The sequence below is a fragment of the Podarcis pityusensis genome (genome assembly GCF_964106645.2).
Source record: "Podarcis pityusensis genome assembly, chromosome: 2".
Lineage (NCBI taxonomy): Eukaryota > Metazoa > Chordata > Lepidosauria > Squamata > Lacertidae > Podarcis > Podarcis pityusensis.
Genome location: NC_138029.1, coordinates 45,741,033 through 45,760,791, shown reverse-complemented (window position 1 = coordinate 45,760,791; position 19,759 = coordinate 45,741,033). Strand labels below are relative to the sequence as shown.

General features: G+C 39.0%; 1 protein-coding gene across 6 annotated transcripts in view; it reads right to left on the bottom strand.

The window, feature by feature from the left end:
• Positions 1 to 3,051: 3,051 nt before the first annotated feature.
• The window catches only part of GABRA1 (gamma-aminobutyric acid type A receptor subunit alpha1), a 37,793-nt gene continuing 21,085 nt past the window's right edge, over positions 3,052 to 19,759 (bottom strand). For all 6 annotated transcript variants that reach the window (XM_080995269.1, XM_080995270.1, XM_080995271.1 and 3 more), the window contains 5 exons: positions 18,666 to 18,748; positions 16,534 to 16,677; positions 11,292 to 11,444; positions 7,263 to 7,465; positions 3,052 to 5,464 (listed from right to left, as the gene is read on the bottom strand). In XM_080995269.1, coding sequence (XP_080851395.1) covers positions 5,147 to 5,464; positions 7,263 to 7,465; positions 11,292 to 11,444; positions 16,534 to 16,677; positions 18,666 to 18,748 — 901 coding nt within the window. In that variant the 3' untranslated portion in view covers positions 3,052 to 5,146. The remainder of the gene's footprint in view (positions 5,465 to 7,262; positions 7,466 to 11,291; positions 11,445 to 16,533; positions 16,678 to 18,665; positions 18,749 to 19,759) is intronic.

The window sequence follows — 19,759 nt, the reverse complement described above, 5'->3', positions numbered from 1 at the left end:
CAAAGCCATGTCAATGATTAAGCTTTAAATCTAAATTTTGCACCAAGTACATATCAGATAAAGCAGTCTCTGTTGTGCCGTTCTTGGTCCTTGGCACATCAGATCCTTGAACAGCAGGTGAAAAAAACCATCAAACCCATTCTTTTCTGTTTATAGAGTGCAGATCAAAATCCCCTTTACCTCTGAAAAGCAGAGCTCAGAGCTCATCTTGGGTTTCATATCACATTCAATAGGCAGTGCCCTTTGCCTATCTTACGGAGGACTTCATTAAAAAATGAATAGCTGTTTCTCGCAATGTGCACAACAGACAGTGATGCTGTGAGTACAAAATACCCTCGAAACAGTTTAGAAAACTTCACAGCAGCTGAATCTAATGGGTTCCTAAGCATCAAGGAAGTCACTTGGTCTGCTGAGATGGGCCTGCAGTGAGACGGAAAGGCAACAAAAGAACCCAAGCCTCTGGAATTTTGTCATTTAGAAGGTTTTGCCTCTCCCGTTTTATTTGACATTAATTGCAATCAGATGTAGTGTCACAGCAGCAGCTTGACAGACTGATAATACACTTCTGTACATTAGTGGTAAAGCACCTGTTTTGCATGCAGAGGGTTGCAGTTTGCAGTCCTCACATCTCCTAGTATGGCAGGCAGAGACCCCTGCCTGAAATCCTGCTGAGATGTGCCAGCTGGTGGAAAGAGTACTGAGTTATATGGACCAGTGGTCTGACTTATAAAATAGCTCCCTATGTGCATTTGCATAATTCCTGTGCACCATCTTGGTTGCTTGAAACACTTTTTTCTAACCCATGCAATGTTTGCGTACAACAGGAATTGGTGGGTGCAAACCTGCAAAAAATAAAATAAAATAAATCTACAGAAGTCTTAAGCTATTCCCTTTCGTTACAGTAGTTTGGTGTTTTCCAATGAGGAAGAGAAATGGAACTTTCCCCAGTAACTCTCATGCAGTTATTTTAGAATGCATAAGCCAAACTGAAGCAAGGTCTAGTTTATTGGGACTCTAGGTCCCTAAAACAGATGAAGACCCCTTTCTAGTCACAATGGTATGCTTTAACTCAACTTTTTTGATCGTGCTACCAGTGGAAGTTGGTGGGAACTACAAGAGTACGTCAGCATGAAAGTGGCTTTAAGGCAGGGACGGGGGCACTCTGGCCCTCCCATTCTTGCTGGCCTCCAGCTCCTATCACCCCTGCCCCTGTTGGCTGGACCTTATGGGGATTGGAATCAAACAACATCTGGAGTGCCCCAAATTTCTCCACCTTTGCTTAGAGAGCAGCGGTAACTGCAGACCTGGCACTAAAGAAAGACTAAGAAGAGGTACCTGCTACCATATGGTTTTGCAGCTGTTGCTTTTTTGTTTCTTTGTTTTATTTGTCTCACCAGCTTCTCTAAGGGACCCTTTTCTATAATGGACTTTGGAAGTACCATTATTTTAAAATGCAGATTGTGGATCTTTCATTCATATAACAGATTATAAACTTATTTGAACAAGGCCTTCCAATTTCCTTACTTACTGACTTCATTTGCTTTGCTTTGTTCTTTTATGCTATCGGGGCAAAGGCCTTTAGCCTAGATAGGTTAAGTATAACTTCTTCTCTTAATTCATTTACAAGTTTTCAACCATGACCGAACAGGATATTCAAGAAATGTATAGTTGTATTCTCAGCAGCTGTGGGTCTCCCAGTTGCAGAGGGGCAGAAGGTGTCAACAACTAATAAACTCAATCCATTGCCAGAACTTCCATAATCCCTCCTCATTTGTGTGGGCTTTTATTTAGAACTTCTTTCTTTCTTTCTTTCTTTCTTTCTTTCTTTCTTTCTTTCTTTTTTGGACCTTATGGGAATGTCCTCCAATAAGCAAAACATGCACACCAAAACATACTGTTCGACAATGTATTGTCTTCTTCTGTACATTTATTTCATTATTTGTTTTTTGGATTGTCTTTGAATGGCTGGGATTAAACATCTATGGGAAAACTTTTATCAGCTCATGTGACACTTCATATTTTCACTGAGGAATTTTATCTTGTCAGTTTTAATGGCCACAAATGCAGTTAATGGCCACAAATGGGTTAGTAAGGATTAGGGAGAAAGAGGAAATAAATAAAACAGTAGCCAAAATTATGCAGCAGCAACTGTTTTTCATATCCCTTTCCACAGTGCTTTTTTTCTTTAAAAAAGCATTTAGGGGTACTCTCATTTTGACTCAAGAAAATCACCATTTTATCAAGGGGGGGATACGGTAAATGGACCAAAGTGCAAAGATTCACAAAAAGTTTAGGGGTATGCGTACCCCTGCCTACCCCCAGAAAAAAGCACTGCCTTTCCAAACATGCTGTCTTCTGCCACTCCTTCCAAATCACTCATTTTCTATAACATGGCAAAAGAAATTTCTGTCTGCCTTATCATTTATCAAATCAGTCTTAAAATGAAGCCATGTTTAAACATAAAATAAGCCAAGTAAAAAACATTCACTTGTGTTATTCGTAGTATTTTTTTAACTTTATTAGTATAATTAGAATTACAGTATGACATAAAATAACGAGCTTTTGCTAAACTCTGTAAAGCATTACATGCGTCTGCCATAAACAACCTCTATTATAGATTTAGGTTTTATTGCCACATCACTGCACTGAGGTGCAATAAACATTCAATGTCATCTTTTGTTTTTGTTTTTTAAATTATCCCAGGAGTAAACAGAAACTGTCCTCTATAAGAGTGTATCATTATTTTCAAGGAAGACTTACTATTATTACATGGTTTAGCAAAGCACTGTAAAAAAGCTACATAGAGAGAATACCTTGTCCTTGATAAACTGTGCAATCAGGTTTATACAATATACTATTCACATAGACTAACAAACTAAGAGATGATATTATGCAGTCATTGCATAGCAAAAAAGCAGACTAGTTAAGTAATATTCACATCTAATGTGCAAAATGCAGACCAAAAAGTAGCAAAATGGATAATTAGGAAGGTAAAATGCCCTGAATGATCACACTAGTTAAACGCCAAAAATAACAAGATAAACAAATACCGAAGTTAAAGAGTCGTATTTTATTTTATTTTATTTTCTATACATATATCTACACATAATACCAGAAGATTACACATCCTCCTTTAGCAAGCTCCAATCAAATTCGCTCATCAAGTTTAGACAGGACTAAATGGTAGACAATGAAGCATTAGTTTTTTGTTTAAAAAAAGTCTCCTTTTCTAAAGAAAAAGTTAACTATTTCATTTTGTAGATACTAAGTGAGCAGCAACCTCTTGATTTATTGAGAAAGAGTATATAAAACATTGCCTGTAACATGTATAGATATCAAACTGACTATCTTATTAGCTATTTTGATTGAAGGTCCATGTAGCATTGTTTTTTTAAAATGCATTCACTACCATGTGTTATGGATTCTGAACCACTGCGTTAAATGCTTCCAAAATCCCATCAGTGTCTCCAACATTTTGAAAATATCCGTCTCTGAAATTTGACTCTCCCCTCTTAAAATAAATTCTCATCAGAAATGAAACTGGCTAGAATTATTTTTTGAAGGGAATACTAATAACTTGCAAAATGGACATCTTGTATTTAAAGCCCTTACATATTGTTCCTACAAATATATTGCTACAGTAAAAATGAAATGTAATAAGTTTACTCAATAAAATGTTTTTTTCCTGTACATTCTTTTGTGTATGTTTTTTTTCTGTATTTAATGCTACATATATTACATCACTTATAATTAACAGTTATGTATCAGCAAATATAGCAATAATATACAGATGATTTTTGTCTTAAATATTTTACCATTTTCCTACCAAATATAACTCCATATTTTTTTGTATTCACGCGTTACCTGAGCATACCAGTCTTAGCCTAATAATATACACTGGATGACAGCTTCAACCTGCAAGTACTGTACAGATAGCCACTTTACAAATGGAACTAATTCCAAGCTCTCCTCTTTGTCTTTCTTACATTTAGTCTTTTCATTTTCTTTCAAATGCCACTGACTCCTTTTTTGTTTTTAACTGCAGGCTCTAAATATGTTTCTTTTTAAAATATAACATATTAAGAGCTTAGAGAGGTGAACCGTACACAATATATTAAGAACATAAAAAAGTAAAAAAATGTACAATCTCATGCTGTATATTTACAAATATTATCGAAATAATAGATTTTGTCTTTCTCCTATCCTTATATTTCAATCTAAAGCTTTTAATGTACGGTTTTATAAAATAATACATTCAACTTTTCTAGAGCTTGCAAAACTGTGTTCTTGTTTTCCCCTCTTCCTATAAGAAACAAAAACCTAACCAAAACAAAAAATTCACCCTGTAAATAATCCAAGAGTCGATTTCTCTAACGCGTTAGAAGTAATTAGAGCTCTGCACTTAATGTGCAATAGATTCAATATTATCAAGTCAAGTGACAATCTGATGCTTAAAATAAGACTGCAGCAAGAGAGCATATTAAAGCATTCATCATCGTTAATCAAATGTGCTATTCTGTGATAACCTGTACCATTAGTAAGTAGGCTTCCTTTTATGTAAATAACATTATATACTTTTTAAACTGGTGGTTGGTAATTTAGGCAAAGAAAGAAAGAAAAATAAATCTAGGAAAAATATTGTATTTTCTGGAATCCACCACTTTGGAAAGATGTATATATTCTATAAAAGAACTGAAAATAAGTAGCACTCCAAAAATGGAAAATACCATACCATATGTGCAACATGAACATATATAAAGACTGCTTTACCTTCTATCATTTTGCATAAAAATATTTCTCTTCTGACATGTACAGCATCTGTTATGGGAACATTCAGCAATAGGCTATCTACAAGTGATTTGGATTTCTTACATTTCCCTCTCTTGTTCAGATTCACGGTTCAGAATCAGGTGTCTACATCACATTGTTACAGCCCTAGAGTACAGAATTAATATCTTTTCTATTATATATTTATATATATATATAATATACTTTTACTTCATAAAATAAGGAAATCTCAATTTCTTTTAAGACAGAGGCAATGAAGCAAATGGGAATTGCTGTGTGTTTAAAACCAAAAATAATATTAATAAGACAATCCCCAGTGCAAAAGAGACTGAACAAACTATATATATGGTTAATGGGGTTAGTGAGGAGGAGGGTTTTGGTCTTTAAGCTGGGGCTCTCTATTTAAATAGGTAGCCCAGTACACTAAATTAAAAATCCCAAAAAGCAATGGGAATGCTATTCTTGATAGTCGGTCAATTTTGCTGACGCTGTTAAAAGTTTTCTTGGGTTCTGGAGGTTTTGCGTCAGCTTTGACTTCTTTTGGCTCTATTGTTGCGCTTTTAGCAATGGTAGCTAGTCCAGGGTCCCTTGCGATATTAGGGGTGAAGCTAGTTGCTGTCGCTGGTGCTGTGAACGAGTTGTTTTTCATAATCAGAGGATCCTTTACTTTCTTTGGCTAGGAATGAGAAAACATAGACTTTAATCCAATACATCCATTCGACCATCCATTCAAATGCTTGGACGGCTCTGAGACATATGTATGCTTTAGGAATATGCAAAACATTCCTTTTGTTTTCCACATGGCTATTTCCATATTGTAAAAAAATAAACAATGAGATTGCATTTCCTGGCCATTTATGCACAAAAGCAGATGTGCACATTTAGGAAGGGCAAAATTTTCTGATATTTGTTTAAAAGTCATGGGGAACTTTAAATACACATGTGTTGATGGGAATGTATATATGTAGGTTGTTTTATATAGATAAGTTTGTTTTAACAGAAATTTGTCTTGTAAGCATGGGTGCATCCTTTCCCATAAAAATGAAAAGGCTCTTTGATAGAGTAGGATGTAGAAGAAGGGGATACCACTGTTTACACACTTCCCTGAGAGAAAATCAATTTAATTTAGTGGAATTTTATTTTGAATAGACATTCCTATGATAGCACAATTCCTATTATGCATGCCCCCCCCCATTTGAAATTCTACTTAGATTATATTGTTCACCTAATCTCCCATTCTATACATGTTGTTTTGCACAGCAGCTTCTGAGCTGCAGCAGCAGACTTTGTAGTAAAAGCATTGAATTATTATTATTATTATTATTATTATTATTATTATTATTATTATCAGTGCCTGTAAAAGCTCATAACAGTTCTTTGCTAGCCCAGTGCATTACATTACAGCACTGCATATGAGAGGGCTAGTAACTGGTTGGCAGCCATGTATAGAAATGGAGGCACTGTCACTTCTATGTTTGCCAAGTGCACCTGAGCACAGAGATGTGTGGCAGAACTACACACATTTATTTTAGAAAAGAACGGAACTCTAGATGAGAGAACTCCATTTTCTTCATTCATTTCAATCAAATGAATGGAAATCCAAATGAACGAGCTCCAAATGAAAAATCCATTAGTTTGCCATTAGTTCTATTCATTTAATTGAACTGGAAGCCTGGAAAGGCCTGTACAGACCATAGAGATGTCACATGTAGGAGAAAAGAGGCAGAGAGCAGTGAAACGGACAGAGGTGAATGCTGTCCAGTCTCTATCCAACCCCTTGCCTACTTATTTTTAAAAAAAACCTTTTGGCATCATCTCCAAGAAAGCCTCCAGCAACGTGCAGTCTTCTGCCAACATCGCAATTTTCTCCAGTGCTATTATTTTCAGACTCAAGGGTCTGGATGGCATGTGCATATACATCTCTTGATATCTTGTGATTTGATGTATCATCCCTTGGTGGCTCACTGCTGAATGTCCAAATTTTCTCAACTGAAAAGTCTTATTTTGACATGGCAACAAGGGTGATATGCAAGCTGTCTTTGAGGTGCTAAATTGATGTTAACTGTTTCACACATATATGCCATTGCTCAGCAATTCACATGCGTATGTGTGATTCGCTCTTAGCTGCAATCTGAAAAGGAGCTGCAGTAAATTCCATATTTCAATGCAGATATGAACTTTTTAAAAAAAATCTTAATGGGCTGCTGAATTTATAAAGAAGTTGCTTGTTAATGTTGAAAGGGAACTGCTAGCATCTGAGTTGTAACATCTTTGGGAGGAATTAATGATACTGGATTCCTTGTAACAGTCCTAATACAAGGGGGAGGGGCAGAGAGAGCAAATTGAACTCTGAGGGGCTTACATTTGAATGAGAATGTTTAGGACAGATTATCAAGTTCAAGCACTTTGGTTCTGTAGGATCATGTTTCCCATGCAATGCGTACAGTGGGTCATATGACAATGTATATTATTACCTTTTCGGGAACAACGCTCTTGCCATCCCATGCATAGCCTCTCTTTGTAAAGTAGTTCACTGTTGCAAATTCAATCAGTGCCGAGAAAACAAACGCATAACACACGGCTATGAACCAATCCATAGCAGTGGCATAAGCCACCTTGGGGAGAGAATTCCGTGCACTGATGCTCAGGGTGGTCATTGTCAGCACAGTTGTCACTCCTGCAAAGCAAAGCAAGAACATTTCAGAACTCATCCAATCGCCACCCTGTTGCCTACTCCCATCCACCTCACAACTGCAATATCGCTTTGAGTATATGCCATTGTAGAAGAGGAGGAGAAGAAGAGTTTGGATTTGATATCCCGCCTTTCACTCCCTTTAAGGAGTCTCAAAGTGGCTAACATTCTCCTTTCCCTTCCTCCCCCACAACAAACACTCTGTGAGGTGAGTGGGGCTGAGAGACTTCAGAGAAGTGTCACTGGCCCAAGGTCACCCAGCAGCTGCATGTGGAGGAGCAGAGACACGAACCCGGTTCCCCAGATTACGAGTCTACCACTCCTAACCACTACACCACACTGGCTCTCTCAACTGTAGTTAGTTACAGACGTCTTCAGGTTTGTTTAGCAATACCATGGTCCTTTTTGTAATGCAAACATTGGATTCACCAGCAGGAGCATCCCCTGACCAGAGATCCACTCGGGGTGTGCTCCAGCAAGCAGAGCTGCAGAGTGTGGCTTTTGTCTTCTACCCCTCTAGCACTCAATGCTACCTCTCACAGTGTCCCAGATGTTTGGAGGACCCTTTGGATGAATGTGAGAAGTGGCACTGGCAGCCACCAAGGGAGGAGGGATTGGCAAAAGTTGTTTCTCCCACTCTGCCTGGGGGATCTCTTCCCTGGATCAAAAAACTTGAGTCCGCCAAAGGAGAAGTCTGGACCAGATATAGATGTAGGAACAGATCAGTCAAGATCCAAAGTGCTACTTTAGAGTGCCCAAGGGCTTGTATGTTTGTGTGTGTGTGTAGGAGGCATTGCTGTGGGCAAATCCTAAATCCAAGCTCTCCTTGACACGTGGAAGGAGTTTCAGATACCTCACATCCTAGCTATAGATAAAACTTACTGAGTGACAGGCATTATTTTCATTCAAGTATTCTCCATTTTTATTGGATTTGAAGTTTGTTTTATGCCTGTTTTTACTGTTAATTGCTTTGTGATGTTTTATGGGAAAAGATTCATAAATGAAACGGATAGTATTGAACATGTGCAGGGTAGCTACTTTTATATATACCACACCATCTTATGCATGTTTACATCAAAGAAATTTCCACTGTGGGCAATGGTGCTTGCTTCCGGGCAAATGAACCCAGGATTGCAGCATTAGATGTTGCAGTAACATAGAATCACAGAGAGTTGGAAGTGACACGAAGGGTCATCTAGTCCAATCACCTGCAGTGCAATGCAGTCACCTGATTTATGGCAGTTCCCATGCTGTCTATCTTCCATAAATACTGATGATAGGAAATCATCAGGTTGCAGCTGGAGAAATCAAGTCATATCAGGATTGTCCCTGACTACTGGACAGGGTGAGGAAGTCCACATGAGAGGACAGAAGGTAACCCTATTTAGGTTTTAAAACAATTTGAAAACAGAACGCAGAAACAGTGGGAGTGGGATTGGGCACACCAGCTCTGCTGCTCTCTCACCCCCTGCCCCCCATCACCTCCCACAAATTTTGTGCCTCACAGGAGGGAGCCTCTTATACTCATGCAGGCTCACTGTGCAATGCTGACATCTGGAAAATCAGGGTTTTACATCATGTGGAGAAGCGTACTTGTCCCCACTCTCCTTTCCCTGTGGCCTGGATTACTATAATTCCTGAATAGGACTCTTGCTGTACCATTGAACTGGCAAAATGTCAGTTAATTGGATGATTGTGATGGTTTACCACTAGGGGATGCCATTTGGATTTTTCTGCCTGAGGCACCAAAAACATCTTGAGGCAATCCTGATTGGAATCACATCCCTCTTGGCATTTGAGGCAAATTACAGTTATGGCTATGCCTCAACTGGACGAGCCAGCTTAATGGTTTTCAGATGAAATGAATAGTCCTTTCCATTTGTCTTCTTGTTTCTGAGCCCTATCTCGCATGCTGCAGCAACATTTTCAAGCTGTTCTCCACAAGCTTAAAGACTAATGCTGATGAAATAAGAAAAATATTGCTAATGTTGATTAAATAACAGGGGAAATGCCACTGTGATCATATACTTTGCATTTTGAGTAGTGATGTTGCTCACCCGCCGCTGAGCAATTTTATTTTAACTAGCTGCTGAGCTTTTACTGAAAGTGAGAGGTCTGTATCTCTGTTGCATTGCTTACCGTTGCGTTAAATCACATATTCACCAGTTACCTTGACAACTGCAGACATTTCATGTATTAAATCTCTGCTGCAGTATATTTCCACTGTGTCAAGTGTTAGCCAAAACACAGAGCAATCAGAAATATCTTGCACTATCCATATTCAGATGCATTATTTATTGTCAGAGGGGGGAAATAATATGACCTTTCAATTATCAGTCATCCCTATTCTGAAATGTCTCCAACTGCATAATGATTTGTGTAGAAAAAACTGACTTTAAGGCTGTAGTCCTGTCCAGCACAATCCTATGAATGTCTGCTCAGGCCCGTTAAGTTGCTTATACTCTCATGTAAATGTGCATAGGATTGGAGCCTAAATCACAGAGAAGTAAATGGAATTTAAGCACCCTGGTCACTCACAGAATAATGAATCAAACTCTGCTGTTTGCTTCTGTGTGTTTACATTCATATGAAATATTTGGAGGTTTTCCTTTTCCATGATAGCTAAACATAAAGCTTTAGAAGGGAAAACCTAGTCAAATGCAATATATATAACCTCCCAGAATGAATTGAATTGCTTTGTGCAGCCTTCCTTAACTTGGTGTTTTGCACTGCCATTCCCACATACAGCAGACAATTGCATACAATTCTCATCTGGAGAGCATCCAGTTGAGAAAGGAGGCTTTGTGTCTGGAGCTACTGACAGTGTCTCATAGAATCCTTCATGGAAGCCCCATCACCAGTAATGGACCAAACCCAAAGAGCAATGCTGTGCATGCTAGTCCTACTCCTGCTGCAGCATCCCCTGTTGGCACCACTCCCACACTGCCCAGCCATACAGAGCTTGCCTGTTCAACAGGGAAGCCTGTTGAACAGACAGAAATTTTCAAGTGCTTAGGACCCTGATCACGCAGGATTGTGGAAGGCCTACCTACATTCAGCAGGCATCCCATCAGTGGATGAGTTGCTGGTGCCTGGAAAGCATGGGGCCCACTCTTTGTCCATGCAATATTTTGTGCATTGCACAATACAGCCATAGACTTCACAGTCCAGCATTTTATTGGTTTCTGTGGTCCTTGTCTTGCTATTGTCTAACACCATGATGTTGCCACAGAAGCCTGGAGATAAGAGGTGCTAAAACACTGGATGGGGGAAAATGTTCTCAATTATTCTGCTTATTACAAGACCAGAGCAGGCTGGTCCATTAGGGCAATTGAAGAGCTGTCCCACCAACCTCAGCCAGCCCCCAGCCAGCATGCCTTTTGCTAATAACTAATCAGGAAGTAGGAACACGGGTGGCACTGTGGGATAAACCACTGAGCCTAGGACTTGCCAATCAGAAGGTCGGCGGTTCGAATCCCCGCGACGGGGTGAGCTCCCGTTGCTCAGTCCCTGCTCCTGCCAATCTAGCAGTTCAAAAGCATGTCAAAGTGCAAGTAGATAAATAGGTACCGCTCCGGCGGGGAGGTAAACGGCGTTTCCGTGTGCTGCTCTGGTTTGCCAGAAGCGGCTTAGTCATGCTGGCCACATGACCCGGAAGCTGTACGCCAGCTCCCTTGGCCAATAAAGCGAGATGAGCGCCACAACCCCAGAGCCGGCCACAACTGGACCTAATGGTCAGGCGTCCCTTTACCTTTAACTTCGCCCTTACCAGTCAAACTGAGCACCAGTCACCAGTGTACAATACACTTACCAAACACAGTTCTTGCTGGAACAGATTCTCTGTTGAGCCAAAAGGATACCTGGGATAGAATCACTGTCATAATGCAGGGCAGGTATGTTTGAATGACAAAGTAACCAATCTTTCTCTTCAAATGGAAATGGGTCATCATCACAACATACTCTCCTGAATGGGAGGGGGGAAACCCAAGAATGAAACGTCAATGAAATTCCTATGGGACAACATGCTTCAAATTCACCGAACAGAAATCATGCAGAAATTAGTATACTTTTTGTGCGTGGGATATGTTGTTTATTGTTTTTGCAACAGCTAGTCAAGAAATTCAGGAAAGGTTAAGAATTCCAGGCTTAGAATTTTGGAAGTGGAAGTGTTCTCCCCCCCCCAAAAAAAAATCATCTAAGAGGCTTTATCAGTAAGATACATCATGCCAAATGATTTAAAGCTGCACTTTCCATCATCTTAAAATTCCATTTGGATAGATTTTGCCAGTGACCCCTTATTTCTTGTTTTTCTCCTTCTCCTGATAGGGATAAGCTCAGCAGAAGCATCTTGCTATCTGGACATCTTCTGGAGAGTATCTGCTCTTTGCTTATGGGATATCGTGGCTTGGATTGCATAGATCAGTTTTCTGCTACCTTTGGATCACCAAGCTGAATACGGCTCATCTGCCCTGGTTGGCAGTGTTGTCCCAACAGCAGCAAAAATGCAGCTTCTTGTTTTTGTTGCATTTCTAGGACTGCAAAAATAAGGGGAGGTCATCATGTATCTGGGATGGTCACTATTCATAGCTGGTAGATTGGGTTCACCTTGGTCATCTCAAGTTGTGCAACCCTGGCATAGATTGACATTTGAGGGGTTTGACTGGGCTGACTTTGTTTTAGGAGTGGTGATTTTCCAAATGTCCTTCAGACCCCTCCTATATCTGGGTTTTATAAATTAGTTTCCTGGCTTAGCTTTCCTCTTTTAAAAAGGGCAAAATGTTCAGTGAAAACCGTGGTGGTGTCTGATAACTATTTAATGGCCCTTGTGAAATGGTGTTTTCCAGAAATTAAGCAAGTGCCTCCTTTTTAATCTCATCATTTGTGACAGTTAGTTGAAAATTTAATATCTGGAAAAGATCAAATTCCTTAGGGTGTCTAATAATGTGGTATTATATTCGGCACAGAGAGAACGGAAACAAAACAAATGTCAGCAGAGAAAAGAAATGAGAAGGTCTGAAATCAAAGGAAATCATCTCCTCAAACCAGAAATGATGCATAAAATAGTTCTAGATCTTTTTGATCAGGTGCCCCCAATCATGTCCCAATGTGAAATGGAGGATGGTGTATATGTGTCCCACTCTCTATAAGTAAATATAAGCCAATACTTAGGGGCAAACAGCCAGTTTAATGGGGACTAGTGCATGGTGTGTGGGAATGCTCATACAGATGTGAAACAGATGTGCAAAGAGTGTTTTCTAGGCAATTCCTACCCATCTTACTCCAAAATATATGCCAGAAGCAAAAACACTTAAGGTGTTTAATATTACCAAGATCTGAAGTTGCACAGCAGCACTCTTTCTTTACTTAGTCTAGCAAAGTATAAATTAATTTGCAAGGATGCAGAATTGATGGGGGCAAGGGGAGAGCAAACTGCTGGAATGCACTGATTTTAGGGATTCTCACCTATTCATAAAAATATTTGTTAAGTAGGTTTCGCACAAATACTTCCTCAAAATGTTGCCCAAAAAATGATCTAGGGAGCACTGGAAGGCTTTGCTTCAGTGAAAGGCTTGTGAATCCAGGATTGTTTAGTGTATTAGAAAAAGACAATTTAAGAAAGAAAATGATATTGATTTATATAATATATTATCTACATGGTGAGGGGGTCACTTCAGGAAGCATGAATCTGTCTGTTTCAGATCATGTTACTTTTGCATGTTACCAATCATTCCATTCACCATGATTCCATGTTAATCTGCCATTTTGAAATTCATCTCAAAATATGTCTTTTAATTAAATGCAATTAGCTGTGAATTATCATTTCAAAATATGTATTTATTTCATATTATATGTAAATGAATATTTTGATATGTTTAAACCACTGAGAATATTTGGAATGTTGCAAAATATGGCGGATAGCTAAAATTCTGTGTTACAGATTAACCAGAGAGGTGTGGGTCAGGTCATTTTATATAAAAAAATCATCAAGAATCTCTGAGGTATTTCAGTGAAATTGATTGACAACAAGGTGAGCAAGATAATTAATTCATGGAATTTATTCACTGCTGAAGACACTGCAATGGCCTCTAGGTGAAGTGGCACAAAAGGTAAATGTGTTCTCTCTCCTACGTAGAATTTTGAAAAGGCAAAATATCTGCCTTTGACCTTTCTTTTGTTATGTAAGTGCCAGGGTAAATCACATGATTTAAAAGGTGGGCCTTCATTAATCCTTTCGTTTCCCTCCCCAACATATATTTTAATGGTCATAGTTCACTCTTCAATTTCTCTGAGTCTGGTTTGGAATGGGGTTTTTTTGTTTTTTTTTAAATGACTCATCTACTGTGTCTGCATATGTAGATAGATGGATACTGTGCTTTTCCTGGGGGGGTACGCAGGGGTACGCATACCCCTAAATATTTTGTGAATCTAAGTTTGGCCTCATTGAGGGGCAGTATTTCAATATGAGTAGGAAAATGAGAGTACCTCTAAACATCTTTTTTTAGGAAAAAAAGCACTGGATAGATGATAGATAGATAGATAGATAGATGATAGATAGATAGATAGATAGATAGATAGATAGATAGATAGATAGATATAGATAGATGATAGATAGATAGATATACCGGTACTCTCTAGTTCACTACTTCCAACACAGACTCAAGTTTATCAAGCAGAGGTCTCCTAGACCCTCGTCCTTCATACCTCCGATTTAAAATATTAAAATAACTGAACCTGAGATCTTATGCACTCTTTCACTGCATAATTTCCCCCCAGGATATCCCTCCAGGGTTATGCATATGTTTATGTATCTAGTTATCAGGGAGGGAGAGAACAGTTTGCAAGCTTAGCTTTTTCTCGTTCCTCCATTGGATGTATCTGTTTAGCAGTGATGTGGCAACATTTCAGGTGAGGGCCTCTCCAACCTTTCAAAAGGGTCCAGTCTCCACTGTGCAGTGTTGTAAACTTAGCTTGCTTTCTTCTTTACTGGATAAGTTCCTTTCATATTGTTTATTCCTTGATGCAAGTTCCTATCCCGCTTTGTTTTGTTTTTACTTGTCTGTGCAAACATCTTGTGCAGAACTTGGCGCTAATCATAAATAATAGTGATTAATGTCTTTTAAGCCATTATGCTAATTTTGTTTTGATATCTTTGCAAATTGGAATCCCTTATTTTTTCTGCCTGAACTGCCTCGTTCCTGACAGCATTGAGAAGATGATGTGAACAGTGACTCGAATTTTAACTATGCTCTTTCCATTAAGACTACATTTCTGTAGGGAACGCAAATAGCAGGATGGGTAAATGATCTTTCATATCCTGGCTTCTTTGGATGGAAATAAAGGTTTGTTTTGCACATTCCTGAAGATGCAACCAGTCAGGCTGTATTTCTGATACAGCTCAGCACTCTCCAAGATGCTTATTTACTTCATGATTGACATGGAAAAGTATGCTTGTGTGGGAGGCAATATATTACAGTGGCTGGAACCTCAGATTCAGCTCTGTAAAATAGAAATAGCTGCTTTCTTAATGGGATAATTTGGTAGGTTTCATTGACCATTCAGTCTGAGACCAATGAGGGCCTTTCTTGAAGTCCACTCCCATTGGGTTTTGTTAATATGGCTTATTATTATTATTATTATTATTATGAGGAGGAGGAGGAGGAGGAGGAGAAACGGCAAAATAAAACTAATTTTGGTAGTTTTGTTAACCCAGTGTTTGAACAGTTGTATGCATGCCAGGCAGCTTATAGAATGTCATGGACACTGAGCTCTGTTTGTTTATATGCTTGAGCTTCACAGGCAGTGTGATTTATTTTCCCAGAAAATGGTAACACTCAAGCTTATGAACAAATGGTGCTCAATTTTAACAGCAAAAGGAGTAGGTGGGTGACAGGAACTGAATCTTCTCCCAGCTGTCACTTATTATCCCACAACCCATTTCCCACAACTTTTGCACAGCTAAAACATCCAAGGGAATGGACAACAAAAATTAAAAACTATAAACATTTCAAAAATAACAATTTAAGAAAACCCAAAAGAGAGCAGCAAGTAAAATCAAGATGGGGGGTTTGTCAAAATGCCTCCCGGAACGAAAGAAAGTTTTCTGCTTCCTTCTGGGATGGGATATTCTACCATTTCAGAACCACAACATAAAATCCTTTCAAGTGTCCTAACAGACCACACCTCAGATGCATGTGAAACATGCGAGTGGAACTCAGGGAATGAAAGTCATAGGTAAAATTATACATTATGTGAAAAGAACTGTCCTGGATCACAGTTAGTCACTTGGGCATGTATGCTGCCTGGGTTCTTTAACACCAAAAAAAAATGTCCAGAATATTCCACAGAACTCCCCATATACTTCAGTCATCAGTTGGAGCACTGCTTACAGTGCTGGCTTTGTCTGAAGGAAGGTTGAGTACCTCAAAAGACAGGGCATTTTTGGTGGTTATGCCTTTACTGTGGGCCTCCCTCCCCGCAGACTACCATATTTTGATATGGATTCTGAGGTGTTTTTTTCTGTGATTGTTGTTATTTACATTTATTCATTGCTCACTATATAAAATGTCTCAAAATGACTTACAATTGTAAAAAAAAAAAAGCATACACAGAAAAGTCTTTAAAACAAACATCAAAAGATATAAAGCAGAAATATTTACTAAAAGTGTTCATCCTGCAATATCATTAAAAGGCTAAATCCTGCCCCACTCTATGAAAACATGAACCCCAAAACAGGCAGAGTTACCATATGATTCCGATCAAGAATAAAAGTTTCAGTGTAAGTTTTGATAGCTTTAGGTAGTTAGATTACTGCTGCTTGCTGGTGGTGCAAAATATTTTCTATTTCCACTACCAAATAATTTCAGTTGTATTGTTTTTATTCTTTTGTGGCCTGACTAGAGCGTTTTGAAGAGCATATGGCAGAGGACAAATTTAAAATAAATTATAAAAATACATCTCATGAGATATGTCATTATTTTATGCAGCATTCCTGACATTAATAATACTCTTGCTGATCTGGCTTAGTAGAGAGAGAGACCATATTTATCACCCACCTGTACTGGACTGCACAATTCCAGAATCTACGGTTTGTCCCATGAGATCATATTGATTCAACCGAGAGCCATCTTCAGCTACTACAACAGACCTTGCTGGTTCCCGTGTCCATTCGTACATCACCTCTGATTTCGTATAAGCATCTAATTAGAGGAGGGGAAAGTCATTTCCAAAGACGGCTCAAAAAAGTAATAATTGGCTACTCGGTTTCTCATCACATCATTCACTTTCCTGTCCCTCTTGTCAACAAGACTGCCTTTTCTCCCAACAGTTTATTTTATTTTGCAGCAACAGCAATCCAATGAAGACCGTGGCAGAAGTGAGTTTGCCGAACTTTTTCTTTCTGTTATCCAAATGCACACCATGAAATGGCAGTAATATTGAGAGGTGTATTTTAAGAATATTTTATATGAAGGCATATGCCGCATTTCTGAAAGTCTTACCAAGTGTATCAACCCAAAAAGCACAAGTAAAGGCCGGGGAGTTTTCTCTCGCGTTTGCCTGACTGATGGTGTGGAAGCATCTACCACAATATCCTGACTTTGGTCCAAATGTCTGACTCCATCACTCTTGAACCCACTTATACTTTGCCTTCTGTCTACCATGTACATCCCCCAGGATGACTTGTGCAATTTCAATTAAGACCCAAAACAGTCTGCTTCCAGCCACTTCAGATTTTAGATTTAGATCCCTGAAACTGCTTGAGCAGTAGAATTATCTGAGTTTAAAGCATTTGGCAAGAACCCCAATGCCTTTCTTTTTCCCTTATCAGGTTTCTGTTGTAGTTTAAATAAGTTTCACCTTTTTAATTCCCAAGGAAATCTTCCTAATGAGTCCCTGCTTTAAACCGCGGTAGCACAAAGTTTGGAAACTATCCATCACTCCTTTCTGCACACTTGGTAAATGCAAGACACTTTAGTCCATAGTAAGTCATTCTGTTTTAGTACCCAATAGGGAGAAATTATAGAGCTAGTATGCTGACCTCCATAATAGATCAAGGTACTAAATATCAGGAAAATACGGCATTTATAGTGGAAAAAGAATTTATAATTGATGGAGCAAGTTGTATTATCTTGACACCCCAATGTGCTAATGCTGCTGGTGCAATGATAGGGTTCACCAGCACTGAAGAAGGTCAGTTTGTAAACAGAACTTCTTCTAATACTACAGGCAGAAGATATTCAGAGCTGTGACCACTCCCAAACTCATCTTTTGGATGAGAAGCTGACACCGGGTATGGAAAAAGCTGGCTTTTCCCCAAGATAGCAGCTGAAGGAGTGACTACTATATTTCAGATCAGTAGTAGTCACCCGGTTTTCCCAAGTTGGGAATCCATTATGTTGGGAGGCAATTTGATGCAAAATATTCCTCCTGATGGTCTCTCTCACTTCATGGGATCCTACACAATTATTTTCAAAATAGCTTGGGCAGAGACATGAAATAGTAATACTGGGAATCATTGCTTGGTGGGCATTGGCAAGGGCCTGTGTTGATGTCTAGATCTTTAGGTCAACAAGTGAACTTCAAATGGCCATCACTTCATTAGACTGAGCAGTCTCTTTGCTATATATGGTAGCCAGACCCTTTGTGGTATTTTGTGAGGTTCCTAACACTCCTTTACAATTCCCATGATCCTTTTGGGAATGATTAACTGGGACATCTATGAGTTAAAATCCAACTGAAATGCATATGATGTTTGTAAGTACATCCTGCTCTTTCAATGGAACTTGTATACCAATGGATTAAACACTTATTTGCATTAATTTTCAATTTAAAACAGGATTGCTCCCATTTGGAGGATCCACATTTTCTCTGTATAAATTGCTGAAGTTCCTCTTTCCCTCGTAAAATGTAGCTGCCGTCAAGCAGAAATAGGAACTATCTATATGCTGTGCTATCACAGTGCTTTGTATAAAGCTGGAGCGGAGCCATTTCCTTCTTTGGCTAAGGCCTATGCCAGACCGGATTACATTTATTCATGTAGAAAATCTTCATTTAAAAAATAAAAATGCAGTGATTGGAAAATGTGTGTACACACATACAGTTCCAGGCTTTTAAGTCTCCTGTTCTGACTGTTAAGTGGCCTGTGGAAAGGAAGGATGGGGGGGAATGATTGTTAAAGTCAACTTACAGCTTCCAAATTTCAAAGGGCAAGCATGTGCATCCATGGGAAAGTCTTCTAAATGCATTGGACATTCTGCTCTCACTGTGAGTCTAAAAGGGGTCACAGGTAATAGTACAGATTTAGGAGCAAAAAGAGGCTTTAATATAAATTATAATAAAAGATATGTATTCCAGCACAGTTTGGTTAATGTAGTATATCAAATTATCATTTGCATGAGCTTCCTTAAGAACACTTGCTCTCTTGGCTTAAAAAAAGCGTTTTTCACTTCTGCTCACCCTTCTATTGTCACCTTGCAAGTATCCTTATCAATAGCAGTAATGTTTTGTGCTATGTTATTGCTAGGATCTTTGTAGTTTTCAGTTTGCTCTGCCGGCCACACTGAAGGGTTCAACGTTTGAACTAGAATAGTGGATAGAATACTCAATTTATCAATAAATAAAACTCAGTAGTCACCGGTTATTTTTGCTTTCGAGGCCAGCTCCAACACCCTTACTCCAGTGCTCATTTCAGTAGGACTACGCAGGAAAAAATGAAGTTGCATTGTGCAAGTCTAGCATGCAATAGCAAAGCTAGATTTCTGCTAGCTCTCTTGGTCTCCTTCTCCTTTTTTTTATTGCTCAGGCTTGCTCGTCATCATTACATTCAGAACAGAGCAGTGCTGAAGGTACACATTTCTGAAAGTCAGAAATATACCATTTGTTAACTACATTTATACCCCTCCATTCATTGAAGGAGCGTAAGATGATGTACCTGGTTGTAGCCACCCATGTAACAACTCCAGGTTCATGAAGGAACGGAGATTTGAACCTGGCTCTTCTCCATCCTAGTCAGACACTCTAACCACTACACTAGGCTGATTTTCAGGAGAATTCCCAGCCCTTTTGTAAAAGAGTTCCTTGTACTTTTATGCTCTTCCTCTTTTTCTGTTCCAGAACACAAGCTTTTACTGGGGTCTGTCAAGCAGACCAGAAATGCCTATGCTCCTTCTGAAGAGCAAAATCAGCTCTGGATCTTGTAAAAGGAGCAAAACAATATCCCATTCTTCCCATCTCATTAGTGTGCTTGGCTTGCCAAGTGAGACAAACCCCTACTTGTCATGT